This window comes from Amphibalanus amphitrite, unplaced genomic scaffold, assembly GCF_019059575.1.
Source record: "Amphibalanus amphitrite isolate SeventyFive unplaced genomic scaffold, NRLGWU_Aamphi_draft 000228F_arrow, whole genome shotgun sequence".
NCBI lineage: Eukaryota > Metazoa > Arthropoda > Thecostraca > Balanomorpha > Balanidae > Amphibalanus > Amphibalanus amphitrite.
The window spans coordinates 433,709-457,701 of NW_024881723.1; the positions used below are offsets into that span (position 1 = coordinate 433,709).

The 23,993-nt window shown below is 46.2% G+C and overlaps 2 protein-coding genes across 2 annotated transcripts; one reads left to right on the plus strand and one right to left on the minus strand.

The window, feature by feature from the left end:
• Nucleotides 1–342: 342 nt before the first annotated feature.
• LOC122385714 lies at nucleotides 343–15,143 on the minus strand. Its single transcript, XM_043374163.1, has 2 exons — nucleotides 15,132–15,143; nucleotides 343–762 (listed from the first exon to the last, which is right to left on the minus strand). The coding sequence occupies exon 2, from the start codon at nucleotides 745–747 to the stop codon at nucleotides 364–366; it is 384 nt and encodes a 127-aa protein (XP_043230098.1). The 5' UTR covers nucleotides 748–762; nucleotides 15,132–15,143; the 3' UTR covers nucleotides 343–363.
• LOC122385713 (zinc finger protein 512B-like) lies at nucleotides 6,812–7,954 on the plus strand. Its single transcript, XM_043374162.1, has 3 exons — nucleotides 6,812–6,966; nucleotides 7,231–7,298; nucleotides 7,539–7,954. The coding sequence occupies exons 1-3, from the start codon at nucleotides 6,955–6,957 to the stop codon at nucleotides 7,855–7,857; spliced, it is 399 nt and encodes a 132-aa protein (XP_043230097.1). The 5' UTR covers nucleotides 6,812–6,954; the 3' UTR covers nucleotides 7,858–7,954.
• Nucleotides 15,144–23,993: the final 8,850 nt, after the last annotated feature.

Sequence of the window (23,993 nt, forward strand, 5' to 3'; positions counted from 1 at the left end):
TTAGGTGCCAGATTCAGAAAAAAGAGTAAGGCGTACCGATGAATAGGTGCCAGAAACAGCTAATTAAGGTCATTTTCCATGATTGGTGCTGGTATCCACCAAATAGGTGCTGAGGACCAATTTTGGGGCGAGTCAGCTTTTAGGTGCCAGAAATAGCTTTTCTGGGACGCAATTAAATGGCGTCCTTAAAAAAATCGGGTAAACTTTTTTCCGGGCGTCCTGTATAATCTGTTAAAGTCATTGTTGTCCGGCACACATCATAATGGTATAGGCAGCAGTTTATTTTCTTCTTTAGCATGGTAACTCGTGCAAATGTTAACATTCGGCCTGAGATACAATTTCAATGGTGCTCACTTTTATTTACTAGTGATGGCCGTGTCCGTACTTGGGCTTCTCGACGTAGACGGGCACCTTGACGGGCACCTTCTCCTCGCGGTAGTGGTGCTTCACCACCGGGTAGTGCTTCACCACCTCCACGTGCTTCACCACCGGCACGTGCTTCACCACTGGCACGTGCTTGACGACGGGCACGTGCTTGACGACCTGGTACGGCTGGGGCACTTTCTTGTAGACGGTGTTGTAGACGGGACGGTAGACGGGCACCGGCTTGACGACCTCGTAGGGCACGCGTTTCACCACCGGGTACGGGTGGTGTTTGACCACGGTGCGCACCTTCTGGTAGCCGACGTGCTCGGTCTGGTAACCATGGTAACCGTGACCTCCATCGGCCAGGGTCACGGCCAGCATGGCGGCTGTCAGAACCTGCCGGACAGTCACACGGACAGTCAGGGCACCGCCGGATCAACTGTCAGATCACACGGACAGTCACCGCCGGATCAACTCTCAGATCACACGGACAGTCAGGGCACCGCCGGATCAACTGCCGGGTCACACGGACAGTCACCGCCGGATCAACTGCCAGATCACACGGACAGTCACCGCCGGATCAACTGTCAGATCACACGGACAGTCAGGGCACCGCCGGATCAACTGCCGGGTCACACGGACAGTCACCGCCGGATCAACTGTCAAATCACACGGACAGTCAGGGCACCACCGGATCAACTGTCAGATCACACGGACAGTCAGGGCACCGCCGGATCAACTGTCAGATCACACGGACAGTCACCGCCCGATCAACTGTCAGATCACACGGACAATCATCGCCGGATCAACTGTCAGATCACACGGGCAGTCACCGCCGGATCAACTGTCAGATCACGCGGACAGTCACCGCCGGATCAACTGTCAGATCACACGGACAGTCACCGCCGGATCAACTGCCGGGTCACACGGACAGTCAGGGCACCGCCGGATCAACTGCCGGGTCACACGGACAGGCACCGCCGGATCAACTGTCAGATCACACGGACAGTCACCGCCGGATCAACTGTCAGATCACACGGACAGTCACCGCCGGATCAACTGTCACATCACACGGACAGTCACCGCCGGATCAACTGTCAGATCACACGGACAGTCACCGCCGGATCAACTGCCGGGTCACACGGACAGTCAGGACACCGCCGGATCAACTGCCGGGTCACACGGACAGTCACCGCCGGATCAACTGCAGAACGCCAACGCTAAGTTATTTGAATCATTAGCCATTTTCGATAGCTTTTCCCTTTAAGCATGACATAGGTACCACCAATTTATGTTTTACATTATTTTCCTGAAAATAAAAAGATATCTCATTTAACACAGAATGTGAGACGGCATCGAATTTCGCAACAGAAAAGCATTTGAAATCATTCTCAGGAATGGTGTGACTTTGACCTTGCTTTGTCCGCTTAAGTTTTTTTTTATTTGTTTTGCTATATCATTTCAATATAGTTATATTTTCGTTTAAAAGAATACAAGGCAAAACATTAACCATTTTATAGAACAAACAGCTCGGGGTATTAGTCCGGACTGACTTGAAGCTGAGACCGAGCCAGAAGACCGATTGAAAATGAGCTCCTGCCGCTTACCAGCAGCTTCATGGTGTGAGTGGAGAGGTGAGGTGAGCGATACTGTGTCGGTGGACGGCCGGCGGCGGCCTTTATAGCGGCCGGCCGCGACGGGCCTGCTGTCCTCGGCACTGCAAGGTCACACATACACACACACGGCTGACGAATCGGCCGGGCGGCACATGGAAAGCCCCGGAGCTTATGCAGTCACAGGTCTAACACAACAACAATTCTTACTTTTTATAGGCATTTGTTATTAGTATGTAAGCTGTCAATATAATTTAAAAAAAGATATGTGTTTAAGCCCTCCGCAGCGACGTGGAGGTGGGGGAGGGGGTACGCTTTTATCCAATTGATAGAAAATGGCAACGTCAAGCATTGCAAACATTTGAACGAATATACCACCAAATACCTATTTTGCGTATGGCGTGCAAGCGATGGTCCCTTCTCTCAAAGGCCAGGCAGACTACTTTGAATGATTGGACCTCACAGATCTTCTCAAATGGCTTTTTTTTGCGAATGGCGCATAGGTATCACCTTTTTTCAGCTTTATTACCTTATGAGAGCCACAATAGATGACCGAGGCCTTTGAAAACTATAGGGTGTTACATGTCTTTACGTACCTACAAGTTGTATGCCTCGGGTTTTCCCTTTAAAAATAGTCCCAAAGCTCGGGTCAGTTGCAGGGGGTACGAATATCTATATTACTATTTGAGGAAGGCGTAGTTTCTGTCTATTACGAAGGTCGCGACATGGTGCTACGTAGCGCGGGTTACAGGTCACACCGTTGCACCTACCGCGCTGAAATTTGCGCAAGTTATAGAACAAGGATGGACAACGTGCCTTTGAGCGGTCTCGGCTCGATCGGATCGATAGCGAGCGCGTGGCGCGTGCCCAAAAAGTGCAAATTCGCGTCATAGACTTTACATGTATAAATCGGCTGGCAAAAACGGGCGAAAATGGCTAAATTTGCCCGACACGGGTCCGTTCCCCGTGCAGTATCTCGGTAGCCGTGCGCCCGATCGGCACGGGGAAAACAGCATCGTGTAGAGAATCGAACGGGCAATCGAATAGTGTGCGGTGCAGGGGTGGCACGCGCCACGTGCAAGTGTGAGGGCAATTTCATTTCAAAAAGTGCCATTTTAAACGGATTTTGGATTTTATTTTATTTTCCCGTGACCATCAGACTGAGAGAGTTGAAACAACGTCAATTGCCAAGAGAAATGTACCGCCTCTCATGGAAAAATTGTGGACAGCTAATTGATCAAAAACAATGTGGAAAAATCGCTGAATTAAAATGGTATTTGTCCATAATGTGCCACTAAAAAGATACACGGGATTTGCTGCTTAACCTGATACGCTTGACAATTGAAAATGCTATCATTAGAAAGAGCATTCAATTCTCTCCAAGATCCAATCATCACGTTTGCATGACAAGCAACAGTATTCTTAAAAATATAAATGTTTTAAACCTCTGCAAAACGATTTTTAGCGAAAATTATCTACGCCTTTCATTTGTCTTAAAACTACGCACCTCAATTATAAAGCACATTTGACAGATTTTGAAGTAAAAAGCATGCTTATCAGACACGGGCACCTCGATGCGATGGATATTTTTTCCACAAACCAAAACGTTTAGCCGTCAAAAAGCAATCGACCGAAATGGATAGATAACCCAACCGACACAAGAACAACCGAACACCCGCCGATCGAAAATATCCCTTTTCGCGTTGCGGAGCACGCGGGTCACCCTAGTACCACTACTATTGGTACATTACTTACTATAAGCATGAGCTAATTCATGGAAAATCACGTGACTCACTTTCGCAAATTTGCGTCTTAATGGAGACTTTTACACCACTCATGGACCAAACGTGCCTGTTCAGATGTTTGCCATTTGTTTGCCTGGACTGTTTGAAATTTGACAACTGCAGGGTCATGTGACGTCATTAATGGTTACCAAAATGTTTCCTGATAACTTTCACAAAAAAGGTGTACACGTAGAGCAACATAAGCAAAGAAAAGGAATAGAAATTATTTCGTATTATAATAAGTCGCCCAAATATTATCATTATAGAAGTATATTGTATATATGCAGATGTTATAGAATTAAATATTATTATTATAGATGCATATTGTATATATTTAGATGTTATAGATTTAAATGTTATTACTATAGATGTACGAGTATGCCAAACGCCTTCGTCGCCGAGGCGTGTAGTGTGCCACCTTCCAATGATTTCCCATTTTATTTTTCCTAGGATAAGAAGCTTCTGTTTTTACCTAATATCGCAAAAAAAAATCAAAAATGGGCCTGGAATAGTGCCTTTTTGCCTAAAAGTTTATCGGTTTTTCGATATGTATAACAACTGTAGTGGGCTGACCTGCAAACAGGCGTCGACAACAATCGCGAATGCGGCGCACATGTGACAATAAGCAAAGGTCATTATAGAGTTACAACGTACGGGAATGAGTTTTCAGCTGTCTAATCGTAGACAACGCAATGTCGAACTTAAACTGTAAGCCTGTATTGGTATTGTTTCTTTAATTTGGCTGTCCAACATTAATTTATGGTTTGAAATATGATTTTATGTAAAATAATTGATATGAAACAGCCGTCTCTTAAGTTATGACCCCATTTCACCACACGCAAGTGGCAGAAATGACAATGATCAGCTGACGCATTTTTCTTGGCCGAAGTCAGAGCGCGCGGCCCGACGCACCACGCGTATTTGGAAATTCCGACCTCGACGAGCATCAGAAGCCACCATGAAGCCACCTAACAGGCGTGTTCGAAACCGCAGGAGATGATGATGAACGGGTTTATCGAAACTTGATTGGATGAGCCTCTCGGTAATAGCGATTTTAGTGTGTGCATTTATTGTTCATAGTGGTGGGAAATGTGGTTGGGGTACGACCGACAATCCGTCGGGGCGAATTTCGCACTGGGGTACTCAAAATTTGAAGAATTTAAGACGTTTCCATGAGTTTTGAAGGTATGGATAAGTTCTAAAAATCCGGTTCTCCTTATCCGGTTCATTAACTCCATATGGTCCAAGAAAGCTGGCACACTACCTTTAAGCTCAAACCTAGTATAGATGTACAATGTACATACATATATGTTACAGGGAGTTTGAGAAATCCGTGAGTTTGCTAACTCCTTAGGGAGTTTGCAAACTCCCTGACCCATGAGTGAGTTTGAAAACTCGTTAGGGAGTTTACAAGGGAATTTTCAAACTCACTGACGGGTCAGGGAGTTTGAGGGCCCCGCACTGGCTGGTAAAGACCTGATGACGGCCTCTAAGGGCCTGCATTGGCCTCTGAGAAAGGCCCATCTTGACCTTTGAGGGCCTTCTGCTGGCCTCTGGGGTCCAACGACGGCTCATGCCGGTCTTTTAGAGCCCCACGCTGACCTCTGAGGGCCCCGTGTTGGCCTGTAATGAGTAAGGACCCACATTAGCCTCTGAGAGCCCAGCTCGGTCTCTGATGGTCTCAAACTACCGGCCTTTGCAGTTTGCAGGCCCTGTACTGGTCTCTGAGGGCCCTAAACTGGCCTCTAAGTGAAAACATACATGGGTGGGCTTCTGAAGATCAGAGGGCTTACGCAGACTCCTGCACAGCCTTACGTTGGTCCTGATCGAGATCACTTTACGTCCTGATGGTCCCGCGTAGATTCCCTCATATCTCGACGTCGGGACCCCATGAGCCGTTGTGGGTCCTGGGGCTGGCAGAGACTGATGAAGTCCTCAGGACTCAGGGCCAGTCTTTTTGGCATGAGGACTAGGCATTTGAGTGAGCCCCAATAGAGCCGTTGCGAAGCCCGCAGGAGTCGCGCGCGGCCCTCAGATGCCAATTTTGAAAGCCAGGAACCTTTGGTCTCCAGAGGTCGGTGTACCTACTCTCTCCCGCCGCCACACAACTACTCGTATATGGGTAAATGTCATAGTCTGAAAATGTTCTCTGGTGTTTCACATGCTTGTTCAAAGCAAGAGGTATAGGCATCTGTACTTTTCCGAAATGTTTTATAGTGGTAAGGTCATGAATCCGCGTGCCCGACCTTCCAGTATTTGCTACACCGATCCGTCGCCATGGTGCAGTGGCCCGACCGGTGGAAACACCATGGGACGAGAAATGGAACTGGTGATTTTGCCTTAAATTGAGCTTAAAGATTCCACGCAAGAATGACATGGATGAAGCATAAGTAATGCCAACTGCGCGGCGCCTCGTGGACGTAAAAAATTAGCCGATCACCCACCCCCCTCCGGTGACTGATAAATGTTATGTCCCGCGAGTGTGAGTTTGCCCCCCCCCCCTTTGCTAGCGGCTGCGACCGCCAGTGCACCAGCAACAAAACAATGCAACAATTAGGTAGGCTGGGCACTGTCACTGCAACCACATGCAATAAAGTGTTGCTTACATATGTACAGTGTACACGATATGCTGATATCTGTAGCAGTTACAGAATGACATATACCCAATGGCACCACAAAGGGGCTTAGCCACGCGCTTTATTCGCGTACATGGAGGCGACTGTGTTATTCGCGCCGGCTGTGCCTGAGAGGAGTCACAATGCTGAGCGACCAGAAGTTGGATCCGTAGGTATAGGCAATCGTTCAGATGAGAAGCAAAAAACGCGATCCTTTCCAAATGGTTTTGGAATCCTTTCCAAACCACTGAAATCCTTTTCCGCGATCCTTTCCAAACCACTGAAATGGTTTTGAGTTAACCCGCGCATGACTGGGGAGGGGGGGCTCTACAGAGCCTCCTCCCGTTTTTCAGTAATTCCAAATACTTTAACGTGTCAACACGAAACGTGCGGTACTTTCAGTGGCATCAATTTGAAACCTTGTATTCAAATTTCAACTTTCTAGCTACATAGGTCGGCCGAAAATGTGACCTTGCAGTGCCGAGGACAGCAGGCCCGTCGCGGCCGGCCGCTATAAAGGCCGCCGCCGGCCGTACACCGACACAGTATCGCTCACCTCACCTCTCCACTCACATCATGAAGCTGCTGGTAAGCGGTGAAATGCAGTTCGGTTACATAGTGCAATGCAAAAAGATTAAATTCAACTTTCCGCTTTCGTCTTTGCCAACTTCTTTGCCATTACTATAGGAAAATATGCAAAGAATGGTCAAAGAATATGGTAGCTTATCGCTTCCATCAATTATTTTCAACACTAAAACCAGCAATTCGTGCACCATTGCGACTATTTCCATAGCACGCTACCACCAGCCACAATTCCCTGCAGCTTTCGCTGACGGTCGCCGCCCGTTTCAGGCGCTGCTGGTTGTCGTCGTCGCTGCCGCCGCAGTGGCCGAGGCCGACGGGGGATATGGCCACCAGACGTGAGTACCCAGCGCTCAGACGCGCCCCTCCGTGTAGCTCTGTGTCAGCTGTGTATGTGCACTGGCCGGACACCGGTACAGAGGTGCCGGCCGCGGCGGTCGTTCGGTGCTCCCCGCACCCGCTCACAGCCGCCCACAGATGGCCGGCGCCCGTGTCTGGCCGTTCGTCCAATATACACACACCCGTACCGGCGTACCCTACCCCGAGTGTGACCCGAGCCCCGGCGCCGCTGTCCGCAGACACTACCCGGTCAAGACGATCGTCAAACACCGCCGCTACCCGGTGGTGAAGCACCAGCCGTACCCGGTGGTGCGCCGCGTGCCCGTCTACAAGCCCGTCCACAAGACGGTCGTCAAGCACGTGCCCCAGCCGTACCCGGTCGTCAAACACGTGCCCGTCGTCAAGCACGTGCCGGTGGTCAAGGAGGTGCCCGTGGTGAAGCACGTGCCCGTCGTGAAGCGTGTGCCCGTGGTGCAGCACAAGTACCACGTCAAGAAGGTGCCCGTGCACGTTCCCGTCTATGTGGAGAAGCCCTCCAGCGGGTACGGTCACCACTGACCTGTGAGGGGTGGATGTGCCAGTGCGTCAACGGTCAATGAGATATATGTATGTGGCATGTGCTATGTTTTGTTAATAAATGTAACATTATAAGTCAACTGATAATGTTTTTTCTCCGCGGTGAGGGCGAGCGCCGCCCATGTGATTGCGTCATACCGCCCGCTCGTCAGGTCCGCATGACCCGAGCCCGGGTCATTCGCGCTCGCAGCGCCGCCGAGAGCAGTCAGCCACTGAGCCGTGGGCTGAGCGCGGCGCTTCCTGCTTTTCGCCATCCACCTCCCCTCCGCCACCGACGCGACTGTATTTTATCATTCGTGTAATTGTGCAGCTTCGCGTACATGCTTGATGCGTGGTGCATCAAGCATGTACGTAAAAAACATTTAATTTTAAGCACTTTTTTTATACGGGAAATGATATATAAAGTCTGTTAAACAGTAGCGGCGGAACACCTTCAATGAAGGGGGGGGGGGGGCACTTGCCGACTTTTGGTCCCATTCTTTCCATGCAACGCCCATAGGGCTAATGCTAAAACGCCCAAATCAAAGGGGGCATGGTGCCCCGGTGCCCTCCCCGTTCCGCCGCCTATGCTGTTAAACTCATTTGTTTTTCTGTTCATTGTACGATCGAATTGGTATCGTGCCGGTCTGTCGGCTCGCGGGCTGTTCTGCTTTGGTCTGGTCTAGTCTGGGGTACAGTCAAACTCTTCCTCTGGCAATGACGTCAGGTCAAAGATAAAATGTTTTGCCGTTCACGGGTCTTCTAGGCGATGCGCTATAACATCGAGTAAAACGCATTATATCCAAAATCAGCGATAGGGCGTCAGTTGCCTGGTACATATGTTGATTGTTGCTATTAGAGGTCACTGATAATACCAGGTCAGGTCAAAGGTCACGTCATCAAGGGTCAGCACATGAACCCAATTTTACTGGGGCTGTGTGATGCATGTTTAATGGCCACGTTACGGTACAAACTCCATATAGAAGTGGACATTGGGATTCAGATTGTTATTATGAGTAAAATTGAAGTCATTTTCTTCATTTAACGGTTGTTTCTCTATGCGGCGATCATTTATGAAGCACGCCACATTTAGTTACCAACAGGCGAGATCATAATAGCCCCACTTTGTCAGTATACTGGTTGCGGCCGAGTGCGACGGTGGCGCCGACTATCGGCTACTCGTGCGACTAGGTCTCGCGGTGGCTCTGGCGGGCAAATTTTAGATGAAAACGTCCCTGTGTGGAGACTAAACGATAAAATGAAAAAAAATGTTGGTATACTGCAATTTATTTAAGTAATATACGTTAACCCTGAGGTACTTTTTAGCAATATTCGGGAAGAATTGGCACCGGGATTTGGCAGCAGAAGATAATATGTTTATAAACATTACAAATTGCATTTTACCTACATTGCATGGTCAAAATATGTCTTAACCCTCGCCCTGGCAGGGGGGAGGGTCGATGCGACCCCCCTAAGGTTTTTCGAAGATAGCATAAAAACGGCGCGCGCAGCGCCGCCAAATTTGGCACAGCTTATGGGGCAGCCTTTTTACATATGACCTGAAAATTTCAGGTCCGTGTGACCTTGGGTCAGGTCACCAGGTCAGAAAAACCGGTACAAGGACATGGTCAAATTTCAATTTTCTTTTTGCACCTGTCCAACTCACAGTTTAGACTGATTTCATTCAAACTTTCAGGGTGTGCTAAGTTCACCAAGTTGTATAACATATAGTTCGTTTTTTATGTCACTCACCTGTGTCCTTTTTCATAAAGCCTGGAATTGTAGAATTGTTGTTGTAGTTTGTAGGTTTGTACTTTCGATTGTACAAATCTGTTTCATAAAGGAAAAAGTACAATTCGAAAGTACAAACTACAATTCCACAAACCTACAACTCACATTCGGCAATGGGGTTGGGAACTCGATTTTTTAAGAATGTATAGAAATGATCAAACTGTTTTCGCAGAATATATGCTGCATACAATTTCCTCATAAAATCAATATGCTGAGAGAAATGGGGGAAGACAGATAGAAAACATGTTTTTTAAGGTTCTTGAAAAAGACGCTCTTGATGCTGTTACGTCACATGTCAGTTTCTGCGGTTGACAAATAACGGCGCATCTGGCGCACCACCGATTACATGTTATTTCTATGTGTGAAAAAGGTTGTTTGTTTCATTCTGCCATCCGCGCTGTTTTTAGCTTTAAATTATGCTAAATCATTCACGGATGTAGGTTCAGTGTCAAAAATTGATGCTCTGCCGTGTACTGTTCCCATTTAACATTGAGCGCGTGGTAAACATTTTGTGTACCTCGAATTTTCAAATGAAAAACATGGTGAATCGGAAGATGCTGAAGAGCAAAAGCTCTTTCCAATACGCATTTGGCTTAATTTACAATTAAAATTTTAACATTTCTCTAATCTTATTAATAATTTCTTTGTTCTTTTTCATATAAATAACTGAAGGTGTTGAGAACCGAGGTAATTTCTATCTACCGTGCATTAACTTAACAGCAACAGCAATCTATCTACGCCCTACGGTGGCAAGGGAGACTGTGAAAGAAGCGTAAGATGGATTCTAAACAATTATTTTGTGATATACTGAAGGACAAAGTGCAGGGAAAAGCGTACAAGTCCTGTTTTATGCCAGGCCGTTGCAGTAGCACTCATGAAACTCCGAAAAAGATCTTCGTTCATGTCCCGAACAACCTTACCCTGAGGAGATGATCGTCTGCAATAGCAAGAAGAGCTGATGCAAGTATGTATAGTCGACTACAGAATGATGTTCCACTCCTCAGAAGCTTCAAGCTATCAGTGGACTGGAGCGCTAAGTTGTGCCGTTTATCACGCAATTAAGCATGTCGATTGTGAGCATTGGGACTAAGCTATAATTTGTGAACTCAGTCCGTGTGATGCGGCACAGCCTACCACTCCAGGCAAATAATTGCCTGTAAAAAGTGAAACATCATTCTGTAGTCGACTATACCTGGAAATCTACTAGTTAGTCGGCGGTATGTTGTGATGATCACTGTGAGGTGAGATATTTTGTGCAAGGTCTGAGTGTAATGCCCAGGAGATGACCTCTGTTCGCCCCCTGACTGGTCAGGGTTATAAAATTTGAGTGGATGGCGGCCCGTTTGGGGTTCAGATGTCAATTATATTTTGTTACTGTCAAACAATACATGTTATGATGGCAGCGAATGTGTGTAACGTTGGTTTTCGAAACAGAAGTTAGAACTGTAACGGCAGAGTGCTTGCTTGTCTCATCGTAAGTATTGTAACAGTATTGTAAGCATTGTCTATATTGTAAGTATTGTGAGCATTGATGTATGGTAGATATCACCTCACATGATCCCGCCCTCAGATAACCCTCTCCGGTGCCCCTGTCAGCAGGCATCGGTAGGATTGTGATTGCAGGATTGCAAAATCCTGATTGCATTCCTTTTTGGTGGATTGCACCTGGATTTGAAATCCATTCCAAAAAACAGGATTTGATTGCGGATTGGATTGCATCATACTTCCAATTTTTGCAATCCAATCCGGATTGTGTTTGATTAGTTAGTGCTTTGAAATGGTTTGTTGCGATTGAAAATTATGAGACCGGCTTCATCGGCTTAACCCATTAATGCCGCTTGGGTCATATATGACCCAAAAGCAAAATCTTAATGTTTTTTTCTCAATGGAGGCAAGTGGCACTTTGAGGAACTTGTGCGTGTGTTTTGTTGGATTTGTGGGTTCAGTGACGAGCGTCGGAGCCGCATAAAACTTGTGTGAGCTCGTCCACTGAAGTTTCTGGAGCCAAAAACGACGGGACTGCACAGCCGCCGGTGACTGGCAATGGCGCGCCGCCCCAAAAAGTAATATTATATCATGTTTGCACTATACTATCTGCTGAATGATCGTCCACCTGGCATTTAAATTTGTCTAAAAAGGGCATGATGTATATTTTTGCCCTTCTTGTCGCCATCGGATAACTTTTTTTCCTCGATAAATATCATTGGGTCATAAATGACCCAGCCGGCAATAGTGTTGTCAATTTTCTCGTATATTGAATACAAGGGAAGCAACTGATGATTATACGATTATTTATTTCTGGGGGTTGTGATCAGATCACAGTGGCGGATCCAAAGGAGGGGGGTCATATGGATCACCCATGACCTCCCCTGGGGCCCGGGGGCACCACCGACCTATCAGGGAAGGGCACCACAGGCCTGACAGGGGCACCCCAGGCCTAGTGCTGCGATATTGGGATATCATGTGCGGACCAGTCGTGCGGGGCCGTGACGCGGGTCGGGCCGGCGACTCGGCCGGCCGAGGGGCACCACGGGCCTGTCAGGGGTACCACAGGCTTGTTAGGGGCACCGCAGGCCTGCAGGAGCACCATTGGCCTAGCAAGAGCACTATAGGTCTGCCAGGGGGCACCACAGACCTACCAGGGGCACCAGAGGCCTGCCAGGGGCACCATCGACCTCACAGGGGCACCACCAGCCTCGCACGGGCACCTTGGGCCTGTAAAGGGCTCCACGGGCCTGTCGGGAGCACTTCAGGCTTGTCAGGGGCACCACAGCCCTGCCAGGACCCAGGGGCACCAGCGGCTTAGCAGGGGCACCACAGGCCCGCCAGGGGCACCACAGGCCTGCCAGGGGCACCACAGGCCTAGCAATGGCACTGCAGGCCTGTCAGGGGCTCCACAAGCCTGTCAGGGGCACCTCAGGCTTGTCAGGGCCCAGGGGCACCACAGTCCTTCCAGGGACACCACAGGCCTGTCAGGCCTATGGTGCCCCTGACAGTGTCAGGAGCACCAGAGGCCTAACGGGGGCACCACAGGCCTGCCAGCGGCATCAACGGCCTCGCCAATGAGACGTTGCAAAGCATTGCAATGCAGTGCCTCTTAATATTGTTTGGCTGAGACCGCTATACAGTATACACAATAAGGTATCTAGCTAAATCGGTTTTCGTGATAACTCATTATTTGTGACTATACTAATGCCGGTTGGGTCATTTATGACCCATGCTTATAACTTGAGAACCGATGGAACAATCTTTTTAAGCTTGCACAGTTTTCTTACTGGGACCCGTGTGACTAACATTTGTTAAGGACAACTTAATAATCAAAAAATAAAAATTCCGGCATTAATGGGTTAATGTACTTTGCTATCAAGGGCTTTACATCGAAACTTGAAATAATTTAAACGCTTTTAATTTAAACGCTCAAAATAATATACGCTGATGAACTACATATAGGAAGGGCAAAATTACGTATTTGAGGGCGAGTTTTAAAAATATAAAACACTGGTTGGGTAGAGGTTTAAAGGTGGGGGTGTTTGAGGCAAAAAATATTTCCCATAAAATACCTGTGCCTTAGATAGGAATTACTCGCAAGATTAGGTAGGTACTAGACATGGGTGATTTGGGGATGGAGGCACGGCCCTATGCCCCCCTCCCTCCCCCCGATCCACTAGTGCACATAATAATACAACAGGATTGCAAAAAAGGATTGCGGATTTGATCACAATCCATGTGAAAAAAGGGGATTGCGGGTAGGAATGCAATCCACTTCTGCACTAGGAATGTGGATTGGGAATGCAATCCTTTCAAAAAGGATTTTACCGATGCCTGCCTGTCAGTAAATGGCACCTGGATCATTACCTACAGATAAGATAATTTGTCATAATTCTTAAAGAATTGGGTAGTTTTGACTCGTTTACTCGAGGCAGGTCGCATTTCAATATTTTTTCATAGGCTTGCAATGTAAAGGTCACGACTCTGACCTGACCTGTCACAGATAAAATTTCTGAGATATAGGTACAAACGACACATACTGGAGGTACTGTTTTGAAGACCTGATGAGAGGAAATAGCTCCGTGAAAAAAGCTCAAGCTCTGACGTGATTGCAAACCTTTCTTAGGTGTAGCCAACAAACCCGTTCTGGTTACCTGACCTGACCTGACCCGTCATTTTTTTTTGCTGAGATGTGCGCAATGAGCATTTAGGAAAAATCACCAAATATGAGCTGAATGTCTCGCGGCGTTTGACAATTGCACAAGAAAATTCTGAAAGGCCTCCCCCGTCCGAAATAGGGTTAATGTGTGTATCAAGAGTTGCAGATGCCAAACATACCCAGATCTAAGACTGCAGTCCCCAGCGCCGCTGCAACGTTTTTAAAACAAACATACATACATATACCATACAAACATGTTTATTTTGCATCCGTTTTGGATAATAGCAAATCATGGCGCCATCACCCGCGATAACGTTTATGATTTGAGATATATTTTTATATAGGCCATGATAAGTTTGGCTCCAAAAACTTGTACCTATGTTTATTAATATTAGTTGGGCGGAGTTCGGTAGTTTTTTATTTAACTTGTGGTATGTTGTGCTGATTGCGGGTTGTTCAAACCTTTCAAATGTAAGGGCCTTATTGAACTCAACCGTACCCCTACACTACCCTACATACGACTGGACGCTTCCCAAGGCCGCAAGCATCACGACACCGAGATGGAAGATGGCAGGCGAGATGGCAGAGCCGGGAAATCACCCTCGCCATCTGCCTAGAGCTAATCGGTGTTGCGCGGCGTGTGGGGCGCCGCTTAGCCTATGGGGGTGCGCTTTGACTTGATGGGGGTGCATTTCTAGTGGATGGGGGTGCACCTACACCCCTTTCATATGGAAAGTTGCTTCCCTTATTACAGCTCCCCGTATTGCACATGATCAGGGAACGGCCAGCAGACGAAGGAACTATTTCTGGATGACAGGCGAATAGCCGCTCACGCAAGGAGCGGAGCTCGGCCCCGTCCAAAGTGGCCAACAAAGCAGACAGAGGCAGCATCCCATCTTCCATCAAAGAACTGGTTTCTGGCTTGGAAGATGAGCTCCATCTTTGTATCCGAGTCGGTGCTGTCAGGAATCAGCTGGTCTAATGGAGTGAGACGACTAGCCATCGTATCAGAGCTGCCTGGTCCTCGTAGCATTTGCACAGATTCTTCTCGATTGGACTCTGAACTTTGTCCCTCCTGCTTATTAGGTACTTGAGGCATTGCTATGTAGCACAGTTTCATTATCCATGCTTTGCAAACAGTGCCATAACAACACAGTTAATTAATCAGCAAGATTCTTTGCAAGTCCCAGTATAGTTGACTCGCACGCGATTTGAGTGCAAAAATCAAGAGCAAGTGTCAACTTGTTCCAGTAAAATATTTTGAATATTGACCTAAAAAATGAGTAATTTCCAGATAAAATAACAGCGAAATCAGTTTTCACTTGCCATTAAAACTCACAGATATTGAAGCTCCACTATTAAACGAACATTTTAGTATATGCCATTCTTGATAAAACTTCTTAGCCACGCAATACCAGCGCAAAATAAAGAGACACTGAATAAACGACCAATCACTCCGATTTACCATAGGGAAATACATAGAAAATGAATGCCTCAACTGCGCCAAATATACAGACAGCTATATACCTACATGTGACGTCATGATTAGCCCGACCAATCAGAAGCAAGTTGTTTTCAGTCACAATTAATTAATTTTTGAGCTAACTGGGCATTTTTTTAACAAATTGATTTTAAATTAAATCATTAAAAATTCTGAGCTTTCTTATTTTACCAAAACATAAAGAGCATGCAGATAGGTCCCAACCCTATTATCAGCCAAAAAACTAGCAATCTGTTTCATAAAAAGAACGGTTCCTCTGATTTTGGGATTTTCTTGACGGAAAATACAATCGAAATCTACAACGCCCTAACCGTGTGTAGAATTTCGGAGATGAAGCATAGGAATCAGCTTAACGTTGCTAATATATTTTAATTCAATAATAACCATGCTCAGATACACAATATGTATTAATACGAGCGAGAGAGCGCAGCGAGCGAAGCGAGGTCTTTTCAATATAACGGGAAAATCTCAGTACCTATTGAGCGGCCCGGCCCGGCCCGGCCCGGCCCGGCCCGGTCCGGCCCGGCCAATAACACTTTTGAGAGGCTAATATCTCAGCAACCGCTGGACTGATTGGGCCTGCGGTCTTTTTAATTGGATAGTTCTATTCCTTCTACTCCGTAATTGACTACTCCTGATGCATTTCAGAGACCCTCATGGCACGTGCCACCATAGGCGGTGGAACGGGGGGGGGACACCGGGGCACTGTACCCCTCTTTGATTTTGCCATTTTAACATTAGGCCTAACCTAAATGGTTAGGGTGCATGGAAAGAATGGGACCAAAAGTCGGCAGTGCCTCCCTCCTTAATTGAAGGTGTTCCGCCGCTGCTACGTGCCACGTGAAAAGTCAAGGGTGCTCATTTTCAAGCTGTTTTGCAAAAGTAGTGATTTTGAGAGGCTCATATTTCAGCCGCCGCTAGGGCGATTGTCTTGCGGTAATTGTTGTAGGATAGCTGCATCCCATCTACCAAAGGTCGGATACTCTTGATCTATGTGAGTGGCCCCCACTGCATGTGCAAAATGCAAAAAGAAGAGGTGCCAAATTTGTTCCCATTTCAATAACTAGGTAATTACTGAAGCGATTTCGCTAAAACTTGGCATACATGTGGGCGCCCACCTAGCAATGCATTCCCATGTGTTGCGGTTAGGGTGCTACTGCACGTGCAGGGATGCCTCCAGATCTAGAGAACCGCTGGGCCGATTGCACTCAAATTTGGTACACGGTTGGGGACCGGTTAGATAGAGTATACCGTGCAAAGTCAGTTTGGGCCCTATATATGGCCTTGGTTTGAGCCCCGTTTGCACTTGCGCACGTGCAGGGTGTCACATCCAGATCTTGGGAACGTCTGGGCCGCTTGCATCCGACTTTGGTGCTCAGCTAATAAATGGTTGGTAGGGTGCACAGCACATAGCACATTGCACGAGCCAGTTGGAGGTACCCTGGCGTCCTGCACATGCAGGGCTCACTCGCTCGCTCGCTCGTTCTTCGCCCAAAAGGCAATTAACTGGTTATTTTCATCATTTTCATGTTTATATATAACTTCATGTGAGCCACATTTCCGAAAAAGATGCCGGCATTGAACGGCTCGACCCGACCCCCCTCGATCCGGCTGACCCACGCCCATGGCGTTTTTGAATGTATGGAGCTAAAGCGCTGAAATTCGTAGCATCGTTCGGGCCCATTCAGAGTTTTTAATTCGATAAAAATACGGTATTTTATCAACAATTTATTTTCCTTACTCATACGAACCTTTTATCAGTAGGCAGTCATTACGGAGCGAGCGAAGCGAGCGTAGTCTTTCCTTAGATTAACGGAAATTTCTGAGTATGAGCGGCCGGCCGGCCGGCCGGCCGGCCGTGGTCACGCTTTTGCGAGGCTTATATCTCAGCAACCACTTGACCAATTTACACGCGGTAATTTTTGTAGGGTAGCTTCATTCCTTCTACCAAGTATTGGACTATTCCCGATGCATGTGGGTGACCCCTTATGCACGTGCCACGTGCAAAACGAAGAGGTGTCAGTTTTGTAATTGTTGCAATATCTCGGTAACTACTTGGCCGATTGCGCTGAAAGTTGGCATGTAGGTAGGCACCCACTAGGCACTGCATATACATGTGCCAGAGTTGGGGTGCTGCTGCACGTGCGCACGTGCAGGGGTCGTTTCCAGATCTCGGGAACGGCTGGACTGATTGCGCTCAAATTTGGTACACGGTTAGGGACCGGTTAGTAGGGTGCCGTGCACAAGTCAGTTGGGACCCATTTTGCACGTGCGCACGTGCAGGGTGCCGCTTCCAGATCTCGAGAACGGCTGGGCCGATTGTGCCCAAATTTGGCACATCGCTAGAGACCAGTTAGTAGGGTGCCGTGCACAAGTCAGTTGGAGGTACCCCCTCGCAATTTCGCACGTGCAAGGCCCACCCTCTCGCTCGCTCCGTTAGTCGCCCCAAAAGGCGTTATACTGGTAATAAGTTAATGAATAAGATCTAAAAGTGAAGGATAAATATATACCTAGCTATTATTGATATAAATATCTGAATACATAATGACTAGGTACTATACCTACCATCGATCGACTCATGTAACATTTTTTTTTTTAGCATACCTCACAATCTGACAGCAACATAGGCAGTCTTTTTTGCGGATGAAATTCTCTTGAAAAAAGAACAGCCTACGCTCATGTCCTATTCGTTTCCGGCTCAGTTTCTTCAACCAACACAATGGAATGACCATGCACCTTCTCTTCAAGATGTAGCCCATTTCCTTTCACGCAGTAGGAAAGGCTTGTATTTGTATCAGTTTTCATCCCGTCTCCTGGGTGGCTCCAGCCTCCGGCTCTATCTATTTGCTTCTCTCTTCGTCACAATGCTCTTGCATTTTGATTTTGGCATTTTATTCGCTGGCTTTCATGCTGCTTCATGTTTCACTAGGCTGCATTACTTATCAAAACGGGTAATTCAAGGCTCAAAGCAATTTGAGGTCACATAGCCCGTCGCTAGGGAGTTATGACGGTCAACAATATCCATAATTGCCACTCTATTTCTCGGATGGGCTTACTGAGGTCATACCTAGACCTTTGTCAGCCATTTTTGCATTATTGTCTAAACAATTCACGGAACAGTCTTTCAAGAAACTAATGACTTGTTGGACTTACTCAGATACCAAATCTCGAGACAGGCATATCTTGAAATGATTGCAATGTTGAAAATGTTAATATTTTCAGCATAAAAGTTCTAGCTATGCATGTGCAAAGCGGTGGCTGATCTCTAAAAGCAATTCAAATTATCTATCAATAATTATTTCTTTTAAAAATTGCAAAAACTATCAGCACATCATACGCAATTTGCAACACAACATCGAATTCGAAAACTGTTGCAGAAGTTTTTGTTTACTCCGTTGTCATGGAGACGAAGCCCCGCAAAACTACGCTCCGGGATCGAAAGTACAATTCTATGGATGCCGCATGTCCAGGCCTTATGAAAAGTAGTAGTTTGTAAAATTGTACTTTGAAAACTACAAATGTACAAACTACAATCGGATTGTAGAATCTTTATGAAAAAGGACACTGAGGTCAGTTAGAGGTCATTACGTCGTACCTAATGTTAAGCCTATGAGAAAATACTAAATTCGGAAAATACTGGAGATATCCGCTTCGTTCTATCACTTTTGTGCTTTGAAACCACAGTACTTAACAGCAGGTCACTTGGTGCTTCTTTGTTTTGTGTACTTATCCATGGGTCAGGTCAAATGATGTCAGCTGAGGTCAAATGACGTTTTTGCCAAAAACTTGGCACATAATGACGCTAGAGCTTAAAAATGGTGTCATTGTGTTCCTTGTGATCAGCCGAATCGAATGATATGCGATATGATGCAATTTGGTTAAGCTGAACTTAATTAATTAATTAAAGTTTACTTAAAATTTAAGAAAAACTTTAAGTACACTTAAGCAAGCTAAAAAGTATACCATTCGACGCACCTTGACGTGCTGAGTTCACTGGTGCTTTTCTTTTTGCTCTATCTTAATTAGATCAAAAGTTATAAGCGAAAAACTTTTGACCTGTTTTTAGCGAAATTTTTACATTTATGCCCCCCAAAACCCCCTAAATATTGACCTAGAGCAACCAACTTTGCACAGGGGCGAGAACTCCAGGGGATCCACCTACCTACAAAATTTGGTTTTTCTAGGTGCCATAGGAGCCAATCGCGAGGGGGGTCGCATCGACCCTCCCCCCTGCCAGGCCGTGTTATGAAAAATGCCCTGCGGGCGAGGGTTGATATATGCGAGGTGTCATGCCGTTTGTCGTAATATAGTTACATTGTTTCATTTAAGACTAAACATATATGTACATAACGGGAGTGATATATCTGAATTTCATTTGGTGGTGCAAATATATTTTTCTTCCATGTGCCAATCCCGTGTCGAATTTTTCTCTCCCATAGATACAAGTGCAGAAATATGTTGCTCGGTTGGTAACTAGCGTAGTGTAGCGACATTTTTACGTAAGCTGCCTATTTTTTCACACTGTGCTTCTTTCCACGAAAATCCCTTCATACGCTGACAAACATTTTTCTCTTCCAGGGTCAGATCCCAGGTCCAATTTTTATCCGTCATGGATAGAAATGCAGGGATATATTGCTCAGATAGCGAACTACAGCGTAGTATAGCGACATTTTTATGTAACTTCCCTATTTTCTCACGCTGTGCTCATTTCCACGAAAATCTGTGCTTACACTGACCAAAATTCTTTTCTTCCATGGCCAGATCCCGGGTCCGATAGGCAGCGCTGGCGTCGCGTCCCGCGCTATGGCTGCACCTGGCGTATAACGATTTTTTTTCATTTCCAACTCAAGGTGTTGGTTATAAGACCATCAATAACGGTTTAGGTCACTTCCTGGTGAAGGACAGGTCAATTGCAGGTAAAAAATGTCAAATTTCAAAGTTGATATTTTTGGGTACCTAATCATCATAATAGGTATTGATTGAATGGGTATTGAATAATGGGTATTGATTGAATTGAATAGGTAACATCATAAAATGGGTAGTGATTCGATGCAGTTCGTAACGGCAAGTCTAATGGTGGTCTTTGTTTTTCGCTACGTAGTCTAGAATTGCTAAAAACTTAGCTTGAAAATTTGACGTCATCAATTTTGAACAGTTTTTCGCTATAACTTGGCCAAAAAGATGTGTCGATCTAAAAGTTGGTATGTGAATAGCAGTCGGTAGGGGCTATTACATATATTCTGTTTTTTTTTTCTCAAATTTAAAAACTTTCGGGATTTTTGGCTATTTTATTTAAAGATTTTTTTTTTATTTTGGGGGTCAAAATTCGACAATTTCAAAATTTCCAGATAGCAGTTTAGTAGTCCTGGTAATTTTACACCTCTTATATCTTAAACGTTTTTCCGTATCTTCAAAGCGATAGGCCTGACAGCTCTTCCCGCGAAACTTGCTTTGTGTGGAAAACGGTAGAACATGACGTCACTCTGACGTCATTTGCGACCAACCTATGATGGCCTTTGGAAATGTTTTTGGTCAATATGTGTAAAATTGATGCCCGGGAGGGTGCTGAAAGTTTGGTGACGATCAGCGCAGCGGTTCTGGAGATATATCGAAAAGTCTGGAAGGAGGGGAATAGCCCCCCCCCCCCCTCCTACCAAGGCACGGGTGAAGCAAAAAAAAATGACTCTAAAGGTTTGTCTTACTGAGAGCCTTCGATAACCGCTTTCCCCGTCTTAATAAGACCATCGGTTCAGAAGTTAGACAAGGAGGCAAAATATGCCCCCCCCCCTCCAGCTGGATGATGAATAGCCCAGCGTGGCGGGGGTCAAATGGCATAAGGTCATCGCATGACCTTTAGGGGTAAAATCGGTACTGGGAGGGTAGCTTCAGGTGATGGCGAGTCCTTTCGTGTCATTTTCTGCGCCCCAACTCAACTGAGTGGGTCACGATCTGCCGTGCACATTTGGTGATCGTGACCTTTTTCCTCCTCTGTAGGACAGGTAACTAGACCCTCACTAGTCACTTGACCTTTTTGCGGGTCCTCACTTATCCCTTTGGGGTCAGTGAGGCTCTCAGAGATCGGCTTGAACTTTGGGTAGCCTGGTTGGGCCCTCAAGTATCAACGTTGGATTCTCATGTACCGTCGTGTGACCCTCATCGATTAGCCTGGACTCAGAGTCCTGAATAAGTTCTTAGAAAATGTATGGGTTTTTAGATGCTATTTGGGACCCTAAGAAGCGTGTGTGACCCTCAAAATGTTGTAAGGTTTTTGAAAACCGGCAGGGACCTCTACGTAACTGTACGGCGGTAGCCTCGAATGTCGGCGCGCCATCAGAGACCAGCATGGTTGGCGCCTCAGAAATAGGTGTGGGCCCTCAGATGCCGGCATGGGGTCCTCAGGCACCAACATGGGCCCTGAAAGATCGGCCAAGGGCCGTGAACAGCCGGTGAGGGCATTTAGAAGCTTATGTGGGCCATCCTATCTTCAAGACCGGAGTGAGGTCCCAAAAAGACTCGCGAGGGTACTCCGAGGCCTGCATAGTGCATATGTTACAGTGCGTCCGCGAAATTCGTGAGTTTGCGAAGTAACTAGTTAATCCGCGAAATCCCTAGGGACTCCGCGAACTCACATAAACTCTCGTGAATCCGCGGAATCACTGCCGTGGCTCCGCGGATTTGCTAGAGTTTCCAGTGCGTTCGTGAAGTCACTGAAGAGTCGCGGGGATCTGCGAACTTCCTAGGTAATCCGCGGAATAGCGATTATTTTTTCAGTGAATCCGCGGAATACCGATTCTTTTTTCAGAGAATGTCCAAAAAAAACGTTATTTAGAGCTAATGCCGATTATTCGTAGAGGCTCAAAGACAATTGGAATTTGGAACCGAATCATGTTGCCGATATGGTGGTCGTGTTGTGCTTTGGCCGGCATGTCAATTAGGTACAATCAGTCTATCAGAATAAAAATGTCGGGACGTTTGGTAAGTTTTATGTCACATTGTTACGTAAGTATCCTAACTTTTTTGTAAATAGGTACCATTTTCTTAGATTATAAAAAAAACTTGCGCGCAGCACTATTCCACTTAAACGTGGGTATTTGCTGTAAATAGTTATGTAACTATCTGAGTGGACCTCGACCTCGCAATTGCGCCAATTTCGCAATTTCGCAAAAGTCTTAGGTCATCATTTGACTTTCCAAGTCAGGTAAATGACTTAAAAAGTTGGGAAAATCGGGCCCTCTTAGAACTCCGTAAAGTTAGGATGTTACAGGGTGTTTCGGGGTGCTGATCACGAATTTCATGTTAGTTTTTATCACAGACGATCGCTTCATGCAGATATGCCGGGTCGGGTTAGGTTAGGTCATGTCAACCAATAGGCGTCCTGCTTGCTATTCATAGTGGTGTCGACTACCATTGACAGCTTTGAAGAATGCTACGAAGCCGCCAAAACTACTTCGTAAATTTTCAAATAGCTGTTAAATTCGAAATCAGCTCCAAAAACCGCTCTAGAAACAAATAAACTCAAAAAGTGAACCAAGGTCATCAATGGTCATTTACTTATTTGAAAATATATAAGCATGACCTTTCCTCGATATTGAATAAAAAAAGTGCCGAAAAATGTACTTTATTGACAGAAAATATGTGATATTTCGGCCACTGGCCTTTGTCGAACATATATAATCAAGATAAACAAGATAAACAAGATAAACAAGATAATAATATATTTTCAAATAACTATTACAATGTTCCTCGCACAAGCACTTAACTCCATCAATGGTCATTTACCTTGAACTGACCTGAACGTGACCTTGTCGTCCACCATAATGCATTGCATCAACATCATTATACATGTTTGAACGTTTAAAGCCACAAAAAGACTAAAAACGTGCGGATAATGTAAGATGACGAACGCCGATTCGCGATTCTGCCCAAACATTGTCTCAAGAAATAGGTCACAGGACAAAAGGTCAGTTGGGTCAGGGTCATGAAAATTTTAGGCTAGGTGTAAAATTGATGAACTCGAGGGTACCGAAAGTTTCGTCGTGATCAGCTGCTTTGTTCGCGAGAAATTAGCGAAAAACCATGGGGGTCCATCCGACATGAGGTATGTGCCGTGTGTATACTGTATATTCACCGCAGCGGGACCTCGGTAACGGACAGACGCAGCCTTCTTGAATAGTACTATAGACGGCTGAAGTCCGCTCCAATCATGTTAACTCGTATATGACTGAAAAGAATCGGTATTTCGCGGATTCACTGAAAAAGAATCGCTAATCCGCGGACTAACTAGGAAGTTCGCAGATTCCCGCGACTCTTCAGTGACTTCACGGATGCACTGAAAACTCTAGTAAATCCGCGAAGCCACGGCAGTGATTCCGCGGATTCACGAGAGTTTACGTGACTCCGCGGAGTCCCTAGGATCAACCAGGGAATTTGCGAACTCACGGATTTCGCGGACACACTGTAACACATACACTTAGAAATCGACCTTTGCCAAAAAGCGATCGTGGAGGCCTCAGAAACTGGCTTAGGACCCTTTGATATTGGTAAGGGGCTCGCTGAGATCAGTCTGGTCACCTCAGGAATAGCATCGGCCGGTTTGTTGACCTGATAGAGCTGCAAGAACCTCAGTCCCCTTCCCTTTAATGTCCATGGAGCTGACGAAAGGCTGTCTTTTTGTCTTGTTCGTCCATTTGATCAAATCTG

Bases quoted from the DNA above. Each gene is read 5' to 3' on its own strand.
- LOC122385714 (XM_043374163.1), bottom strand. From the start codon at position 747: ATGCTGGCCGTGACCCTGGCCGATGGAGGTCACGGTTACCATGGTTAC.
- LOC122385713 (XM_043374162.1), top strand. The intron at 7,299-7,538 runs GTGAGTACCCAG...CGCTGTCCGCAG, and splicing joins GGGGGATATGGCCACCAGAC to ACACTACCCGGTCAAGACGA.